Genomic DNA, 9,530 nt, shown 5'->3' with positions numbered 1-9,530 from the left:
GTACTCCAGCTTGGTAGTTTCCACCGCCTGTCCAGGGTTGAGCCCTGGGATTTGACGACAGACTTGAAAAGCCACCTACAGACGCTTTACGTCCAATCATTCCGGATAACGCTTGCATCCTCTGTCTTACCGCGGCTGCTGGCACAGAGTTAGCCGATGCTTATTCCTTAGATACCGTCATTGTTTCTTCTCCGAGAAAAGAAGTTGACGACCCGTAGGCCTTCCACCTCCACGCGGCATTGCTCCGTCAGGATTTCGCCCATTGCGGAAAATTCCCCACTGCTGCCTCCCGTAGGAGTCTGGGTCGTGTCTCAGTCCCAGTGTGGCTGATCATCCTCTCGGACCAGCTACTGATCATCGCCTTGGTAAGCTATTGCCTCACCAACTAGCTAATCAGACGCGAGCCCCTCCTTGGACGGATTTCTCCTTTTGCTCCTCAGCCTACGGGGTATTAGCAACCGTTTCCAGTTGTTGTTCCACTCCCAAGGGCAGGTTCTTACGCGTTACTCACCCGTTCGCCACTGGAAACACCACTTCCCGTTCGACTTGCATGTGTTAAGCATGCCGCCAACGTTCATCCTGAGCCAGGATCGAACTCTCCATGAGATTCATAGTTGCATTACTTATAGCTTCTTTATTCGTAAACAAAGCGGATTCGGAATTGTCTTTCCTTCCAAGGATAACTTGTATCCATGCGCTTCAGATTATTAGCCTGAAGTTCGCCACCAGCAGTATAGCCAACCCTACCCTATCACGTCAATCCCACAAGCCTCTTATCCATTCCCGTTCGATCGTGGTGGGGGAGTAACCACAGTTATCAAGCAAAAAAAATATGTAAAATTATTAACCCAATATATTCCAAGCAAGAGGAAAGAAACAACAGCAAAGAGTGTAAAATGGAATTAAGGCTAATCAATTCACTGATACTTAAAAGAAACACCATCATCAAACAGGTTTGAATTCCCTCACGCATCCAGCTTCCAAATTGTGTGTAATTTCTTGGGTGTACAATGGTTGGATGATCTCAGTGGGAGACATTTTAATTAGTAGACCAAGTATAATTTAAGTATTCTATTATAGTAGAGATACATCTGAGACCCATTTTACCGATAAATGCTACACTTAGAAAATTATCTTAAGCCATTTTTTCAAGGAAAAACTTCCATTTTTTAGCCAATCGTCTATTCCAGTAGCTGAAGTCTATAGATGTTCAACGGGCCGTGCTCGACCGGCCTAACATCGTGTCGTGCCGTGTCGTAAATTGCCGGATCGCGTCTCTACGGGCTTCGTGCCTGGCCTTCGGCCCAAGACATGGTGTGGGCCGGTTTTCGTGCCGTGTCGGTCCGTCAAGCACGCCGTGCCGTACCAGCCCACAGCCAATGAAATCGACATCTCATTTTCATCAATATTTTCACCAAATACTGAAATATTTTATCATTTTCACCAATATAATAATTAACAACACATATATATAAGTTATAATTACACCAACAATTCATGTTCACCGGACCAACCGTTGGAACGAGCCGTGCCCATACTGTCTACACCAAAAATTTATGTTCATCGGGCCGCTACCGGGCCAACCATTGGAACAGGTCGTGCCCATGTCGTGCCACGTGCCTGGGGTGGCGGCCCAGACACAGCTTGGTCCCTCGGCCTGGGCCCGGTGGCCATTGTACCGTGCCGTGCTCGAGTCAGGCCAAATCACCGAGCCATAGGCTAGGTCATCGGGACGCAGCCCACATGGCCATGTATGTAACGTCCTACCTCCACGAGGCCGGTCCCGCTTACATCTGACTGTTTTTCTAGGACAACATCTGACTCCTTTTCTAGGATAATGTCAGCCCTAACAGACTAATACTAGTCATTTCTGCACATTTTGTCCTCACTCGCGCGCACCCGAAAAGTACTTCCTGGTCGGTCACTCATCCCTAAATTTCTCACAGACCAACACTATTCTTTTCTGCATATTTTGTCCTCACTTGTGCGCACCTAGGAAGTACTATCCGGTAGTCTTTTCTGCACATTTTATCCTCACTCACGTGCACGAAGTACTTCCCGATCGATCACCCACCCCTAAATTTCTCTATAGCCATGGATCATGTGTTACAATATACTGAAGTCCAATTTTCTAATCATACATCTATTTTAGGCGTCTACTCCGTGTAGCCGCACTACGGCGGCGGCGGATGGCTTAGGTACTATCTCTACGGAAGTTTTGGACAACGGACAGCGGGGAGCAAGCCCACGACAGACAGGGGCTGCAGTCTCGTTTGGTTCCTCTCGATTGCCATTGCCCGTTGGTCGGTCGGTTCATCATGGCTAGCTGTCGTTCAAACGAAGCCGAGATTAGTGTACTATCTGAGCTGGGCCGAAGAAAAAGCCCATAAAGGGAACAAGCTAATACTGTAGATCGTTGTTGTCTCTCCGACCCTCCTCTCTGTCCTGTCGTCGTCTTATCCAGATTCCGGAGCCGAGCGCAGGGAAGACAGTGGGCATGGCATGCGGACCATGAATATCCCCAATCCCAAGAGAACAGAGCAAACCGAAGCAATGGAATGAAGCAACAAGGCGAGTGTTGATCGCCGATGCGCTGCTGACTGGTTGGTGGCGAGCGAAGCATGGCCGTGGCCGGAGCCAACGCGTCCTGCTCCATAGCCGCCGGAGCCTGCCCGTCGTCATCCGGATCCTCCTCACTTTTCCCTCACCACCGTCCTAGTCGTCCTCGGCGCCACGGCCGCATAGGCATAGCAACCATCATGTGCACCAGCAGCAGCATGCACGGGTACGGCTATGATAGCAGCTCCCTTCCGTCCTTGTCCCTGCCATTCCCAATCCCAGCGCCGCGCGGCGTCACCAGCACCGGCAGTGGCAGCCGTTTGCGCATCTTCTCCGGCAGCGCCAACCCGGTGCTGGCGCAGGAGATCGCGTGCTACCTTGGGATGGAGCTGGGCAAGATCAAGATCAAGCGGTTCGCGGACGGCGAGATCTACGTGCAGCTGCAGGAGAGCGTGCGCGGCTGCGACGTGTTCCTGGTGCAGCCCACCTGCCCTCCAGCCAACGAGAACCTCATGGAGCTCCTCATCATGATCGACGCCTGCCGGAGGGCCTCCGCCAAGAACATCACCGCCGTCATCCCCTACTTCGGCTACGCCAGGGCTGACAGGAAGATGCAGGGCCGCGAGTCCATCGCCGCCAAGCTGGTGGCCAACCTCATCACGGAGGCCGGCGCCCACCGCGTGCTGGCCTGCGATCTCCACTCGGGCCAGTCCATCGGCTACTTCGACATCCCCGTGGACCACGTCTACGGCCAGCCCGTCATCCTCGACTACCTGGCCAGCAAGACCATCTGCCCCAACGACGTCGTGGTGGTGTCGCCGGACGTGGGAGGGGTGGCCAGGGCGCGCGCCTTCGCCAAGAAGCTCTCCGACGCGCCGCTGGCCATAGTCGACAAGAGGCGCCAGGGACACAACCAGGCCGAGGTGGTGAACCTCATCGGTGATGTCAGGGGAAAGGTTGCCGTCATGGTGGACGACATGATCGACACGGCCGGGACCATCTCCAAGGGCGCCGAGCTGTTGCACAAGGAGGGAGCGCGAGCCGTGTACGCCTGCAGCACCCACGCGGTCTTCAGCCCACCGGCGCTGCAGAGGCTCTCCAGCGGCCTCTTCCAGGAGGTGATCATCACCAACACCGTGCCGGTGCAGCACCTGCACAGCTTCCCGCAGCTCACCGTCCTCTCCGTCGCCAACCTCCTCGGCGAGACCATCTGGCGTGTTCACGACGATTGCTCCCTCAGCAGCATCTTCAAGTGATGACCACATATCATGCATCCATGCATGTTCATCAGTTGACACTGCCCCAATAAGATCCCATTTTCATTTTGAAGCTCCAGCACGAGTATTATAATACATATATATGATTCACATCCATATATATGTTTATTTCAACGAATGAAGCTCCTGCATACAAAATTATATGATGGGTATCTTCAATTCGAATCCCAAGTTAAATGACATATCAATCTCATGACTAGGACTATTTGTCCGTTCTAGTTGCAATAACACAATTCGCCAAAAGACAAACACCGGATTCCTAACAGCGGTCAGCAGGCTAGCACACACTGTGACGGAGATCCGCGGTACCTGTTACTCCTATCATATATACAAATATCAGTACCTCCTGCCTTCGCATAGACTAGTTTGAGAAACACTTCTATCTCACTCCAGAGACCAGAGGCGTATAGATAAATAGCCTAATCACTGCTCGTGAGCTTCGCCTTACTTCTTTCTTCACGTATTAAATCACATGACCCCTGCTCCCTCACCTCAACCAAGCAAGCACCCATTTCTTCTGCAAATTTTATCGCACCTCCACCAGTCCTTGACTTGACCCTTGCACCTTGCACCTTTTTAATCTTTGCACTAAGTGAGCCACTTGCTGCAAAAGGCAGAGATAAATATATAGTGAGAAATCAAACCATGGAACAGGTATCTTGCCCTTGCGTTCACAGATTCACCCAAAAAGACAGCACCAGGTTGTACGGCCAACACTTTTTTAAAATCCAAGAAAAAACAGCTGGAACTGCATTGGTACCTTGCCACTCATAAACAACCTTTGACTCCCCCTTAATCACCTTTGGATATTGATCTATTCGAGAATCTTCTAGTATCAGTTCTTCGACCTATGTCAAAACAGAAATGAGAAAAAAGAACACATCAATTTTTGTTTCCTATAGATGATACCTTCTGATGTAGTTTGGAGGCTGATCATTAATGTACTTATATTATTATTCTTAATATATATGAGAACGAATAACAAATATGTGCATGCTAGAAGTGTGTCCCAAACAGCATTCTTCACTGGCATGGACAGATAAATTGAGTATGCTGAATATTCATTGGCAGCAAAGAGCAGTCATTGGTTTTAAACTACTATAATATTCATAAGCATAAGACTCAAACCATAACTTCATACTACTATCCAAGATACGAGGATTCATGAATTATCTCTGCATATGAAAGTATAGGCACTGTTTTAGTAAATGTCACAAGTAATTACATTTGATAGCATAATTTATTATCTTAAGTATGGCAACACTACAGAGATTACTTGGCTCACAGGCAGCACTGCCATCAGTGGTGGATCCAGAATAAAAATTCACCTATGACGGACTCTATATTACTAATTTGCGCAACAAAGCATGGGACAACAATTATGTGATTTATAAATATATGTATAGCCATTTATTAAGGTATATGTCAAATGATGTTCTTAGTATATTAAAGGCAGAATTTTCAATCACAAAGAAAACTAACTGGTGAATGTGGCACGGTGCCATTGGTGCAGTGTGAAGCAACCACGGTCAATTGGTGAGCGTGGGGCCTACCAAGCGAATTGGTAAAATGGTAACTAAGTATGTTCGCTTGGTGGATAAGCCATGACTGAAAATATTGTTCGCGGATTTGTTATGAGAGAAAAATACTGCTGACTGACAGATTCGGCAGATAATCTCAAGCAAACAAGCTGTTCATGTGTAGGAAAGTTGTGTAAGCCTAGCTAGCTAGTCCACTCGCCAGAAGTTCAAGGTGTTGGTTCCAATCGTTGCTTTTCAGCCTATCTCCTTGATAAGTTGTCATTTGCCTCGAGTAGGACTCATCATGCACTGATGCACCGACGATGGCATGAAGCATGGCAATCTGGAGTGGAGGAGGTGGTGTTTTCGAAGTGAGGTATGGCGGTCGCCGGAGCACGCCAGATTGCTGGATCCGCCCCTGACTGCCATATACCTAAAATTGTGGTGAAATACATTGCAGAATACGGTAACTCCATGCTTTTTTGTTCTTAATTTTGACCTCTTATTCAAAATAATTTAGACGACAATAACCAAGAAAAGCTACTAATTATTTGGTGAAACACATTGCAAAATAAATACCTTCTTCCACAAGAAAGCATTCTTCCTCTCTCGAGGAACCAGCAGGTGATCCCTGAGCCAAGAGGTAACCACCCAAGGCTCACAATTGGAGTTATCAATCTTGGCGTTTATGGCATTATCTTCAAGGATTTCACAAACCTACTGAATGACAACAGACAAAGGCACAAATACCAGAAGGTCCAAAAAGAGTTATTGCAAAATTAAAAAAAAACTCAACACCAAATAATGCAAACACACTGAATGAAGAACTCTATGATGCACAGAAAGTGTCACCCTTCTCAACCTCCCTCACACTTGAGATTTGAGAAGCAAAGGAGGTGGGAATGTTTGGTAAATCACATATAAAAATAAATGTCAGTACACCGGAAAGCCCAGAAAATTTAACCACACAACAATACTAATAGTTTTAGCTTACAATATAGAAAAGGTAATTCACTGATCCAAGTACACTCAAATTGCCTCAGTAGTTGGATGCTTAAGCATCAGATGTATAGCAAAACATATTTGACGTACCAACAGCACCCCGATTGCATCAGCGTAATGAAAATATAAGCCACAATTAGCACTTCGTTGAACCTAAACAAAGGATGGTGAAATAAAACATCATACCTGCTCATATATTTGTTCAGCTCTATTAGATAATGCCCGCCTCCTGTAAATGATCCACAGTATCCAGAGCAGTGCTGCAAGCTTGGGTTCCATCATCACTTGTGCTGCCTATAAACAATCAGCGTGCCTAAGATAGCAATGGTAGAAGCATACCAGGATACAAAAGGTTGCCACACAGATGGTATTTCTAGAGATCCATTGGCGAACTCGACAAGCCAAAGGCATATGAAGCTCCGCGACCAGCTCAGGGCATTTAAATACTTTGACTCTAAATGGAAATATTTAGAGGGTTACCATTAGCATCCATCATGCTATCTAGCATGTATTGTCAGTGGGCATGAGGTGAGAGTTGCGAGATAGCATACTTGTTGGAAGTAAATGTCGTGTCGAAGAAGTCCTGAGAACTCTCCAGCACCCTAGTTTTCACAAGTTGAATTCCAGCCTCAGTTAGGCCAGCAGGAGTCTTGGACAAGAGTTCATCAATTGCATTTGAGACATCATGCTGCTGAAACTGGAATCGAAATATATACCGCCTTATTTAGCAAATAGTACTAGAAGAGATCGGGACAGGAAAGCCATGAGGTGAGGTAGAACAAGAGATGAAAACAGACCAGGATTTCGGCAGGTTGGCCACATAAAGCACGAGCATGCTGATTGCAGATCCATAGCTGTAGTAGCTCTGACTTAATTTGCAGAGGAGAAGGAACAAGACGACGGGTACAGTACAGCGTTAGTAGATACGCATGCGACTTATTATACGAGAGAGAGAGAGAGAGAGAGAGAGAGGCAAGGAAAGTGCATTACAATCTTGTTAGCTGTTTGGCTGAGCAGTCCGTCCTCTATGCATGCTTTGTCTTGCCTCTTGAACCCCTGGACGCACTCTAGCTCACCGTCCACGCATCGGCCGTTCAGAGGGCAAGGTTGACACGAATCTGCGCATGCCTTTGCCTTATAATAGCTAGCTACAGTAGCAAGGAGAGCATGGAGAGGGGTGAAGGAAGCTGTAGAAGGAGATGGCCGTACCCGTACCGTCGGCGTAGTCATCGGGCGATTGGGGGGAGTCGCAGAAGGGCTCAGGGCGGCGGTTGAGGACGCTGCAGGCCGCGGCGGCTGCGGCGGCGATGCATATGACGGCGAGCAAGCGGACGAGGTCCTCCCTGGCGGGGAAGAGGCCGGGAGGGGGCTCGGCGGCGCTCGGGAAGGGGGCCCGGGCCGAACGCCGCGGCGAACGCGACGGCATCGCTCTCTGTCTCTGGCGGTCCGGCCGGCCGGGAGGACGAGGTTCCTTCAATCCCGTCAGGGCCAGCCCAGCAAAGCTCAGCCCATATAAGGAAGGACTTAGGAGGCCGGCCCGTTGCCCTGCCGCCGCTTGGACTGTTTATCGGCCCAGCCCAGCCCATTCAGAGTAACACTCGCGGCCGAGCGTCCAAGTCGTTTCTTATTTCTTTTTTGGGACACCTCTTCTCCACCACCGTGCTCACGAGTCACAGGCACACGATAACCAGACACAACAAGGAGATGAGGAGCGCCGTGCCCGTGGCTCTCGCCGCCGCGTTTGCCCTGGCAGTGGCAACCATCGTGGTGCAAGTCGGCGGCCGCCGGCGACACTGCATAAAGGATTTTCTAGAGGCGGCTCAAGACCCTCTGTGAGGGCGGCTCGGGTGTTCCTACAAATGCCAAATAAGGACGGTTGGCCAGTCGCTTAGGGCACTCCCAATGCAAGACTCTATCATGGAGTCCAAGACAATTAATTACATATTATTTATAGTATTTTGCTGATGTGGTACCATATTTATTGAAGAAAGAGGTAGAAAAAATAAGACTCCAAGTCTTATTTAGACTTCAAGTCCACATTGTTCGATGTAATAAATGACTTTAGACTCCATGATAGAGTCTGCATTGTGAGTGTCCTTATTAAAAAAATAATTTGTAAGAGCGGTTAAAAATTAAGTATTGATGGCCTGCGTGGAAGAGACGACACGCGGCAAGAGCGGAGGCATGGGGGCTTCCACGCGGAGCAGAAACTTGGCCACGTACCCCTCCACTTGTCGGTGAGGCGTCCTCGCGTGCCTCCCTCGCCCCCGTCTCCATATGCACAGCTTTGTCTTATATATGCACGCACCCGGCCTACTAGCTCCGTTCAGGATCATCTCTAGCCGCTAGTCCATCATCGCTAGCTGTGCCAAGCCAAAGCCAAAGCCAAGCCAGGTAGTATGGCCACTGGTGGTCATCATGCGGACGACGCGCACCATCATCGTGGTGGAGGGAGAAGAAGCGACGCCGTCGGAGAGAACTACATGAGGGGCCTCTACGGCGACGACGACTACAACGCCAGCCACTACGGCCAGCAGCAGTCAGCTGGCACGGCGGTGGCCAAGGCGCTAGCCTCGGCCACGGCGGCCTTCACCTTGCTGGTGCTGTCGGGGCTGGCGGTGACGGGCACAGTGCTGGCGCTCATCGTGGCGACGCCGTTGCTGGTGATCTTCAGCCCCGTGCTGGTGCCGGCGGCCATCACGGTGGCGCTGCTCACGACAGGCTTCGTCTCGTCAGGAGGGTTCGGCGCCGCCGCGGTGGCTGTGCTGGCGTGGATGTACCGCTACCTGCAGACGACGACCTCGTCGTCGGATCAGCAGCAGCATCAGCATCAGCTGTCCGGCAAGGCGCACGACGTCAAGGACTGGGCGCAGCACCGCCTGGAGCAGGCACGCGCGCACTGAATGGAAAAAAAAAATGCCCATACTGGAGCTAGCCTCGAGGTCTTAATTATACTGTCACTCACGTCAATCGCACATATGCCGACATGTTATGTAATCTTCGGTTGGCAGCAAAAATAAAGAGCGAGTTCCTGTCGACCTCTATAATGAATAAATAAATACAATACTTTTAGAGTTTTTTTCGAAAGATCTGGCTGAAAAATACTGTTTCTAATTTCTTGTGAGAAGGAAATATACGGTTTATAAGATAAGCCAGCTAATTTATTATGAGA

The 9,530-nt window shown here is 49.3% G+C and overlaps 3 protein-coding genes across 7 annotated transcripts; 2 read left to right on the top strand and 1 right to left on the bottom strand.

Moving 5' to 3' along the window:
- On the top strand, window positions 2,409-4,016 carry LOC8059545 (ribose-phosphate pyrophosphokinase 1). Its single transcript, XM_021450882.1, has one exon. It carries the CDS (start codon window positions 2,622-2,624, stop codon window positions 3,813-3,815), a length of 1,194 nt encoding a protein of 397 aa, XP_021306557.1. The 5' UTR covers window positions 2,409-2,621; the 3' UTR covers window positions 3,816-4,016.
- LOC8081569 lies at window positions 3,918-7,841 on the bottom strand. 5 transcript variants are annotated; one of them, XM_021450878.1, is made up of 10 exons: window positions 7,574-7,841; window positions 7,349-7,476; window positions 7,156-7,227; window positions 6,910-7,055; window positions 6,698-6,812; window positions 6,545-6,625; window positions 5,936-6,073; window positions 5,577-5,789; window positions 4,597-4,684; window positions 3,918-4,440 (listed from the first exon to the last, which is right to left on the bottom strand). In XM_021450878.1, the coding sequence occupies exons 1-10, from the start codon at window positions 7,782-7,784 to the stop codon at window positions 4,256-4,258; spliced, it is 1,377 nt and encodes a 458-aa protein (XP_021306553.1). In that variant the 5' UTR covers window positions 7,785-7,841; the 3' UTR covers window positions 3,918-4,255. The 5 variants fall into 5 exon arrangements, with proteins under 5 accessions (XP_021306553.1, XP_021306552.1, XP_002466048.1 ...); XM_021450877.1 differs by having other exon boundaries at window positions 7,568-7,840; XM_002466003.2 differs by lacking the exon at window positions 5,577-5,789 and having other exon boundaries at window positions 7,574-7,836.
- Window positions 8,667-9,445, top strand: LOC8059544 (oleosin 1). Its single transcript, XM_002468666.2, has one exon. The coding sequence runs from the start codon at window positions 8,758-8,760 to the stop codon at window positions 9,259-9,261; it is 504 nt and encodes a 167-aa protein (XP_002468711.2). The 5' UTR covers window positions 8,667-8,757; the 3' UTR covers window positions 9,262-9,445.

Source organism: Sorghum bicolor, chromosome 1 (genome assembly GCF_000003195.3).
Source record: "Sorghum bicolor cultivar BTx623 chromosome 1, Sorghum_bicolor_NCBIv3, whole genome shotgun sequence".
Classification (NCBI taxonomy): domain Eukaryota; kingdom Viridiplantae; phylum Streptophyta; class Magnoliopsida; order Poales; family Poaceae; genus Sorghum; species Sorghum bicolor.
The sequence above is the reverse complement of the archived record's forward strand: the minus strand, read 5'-3'. Positions and strand labels throughout refer to the sequence as shown.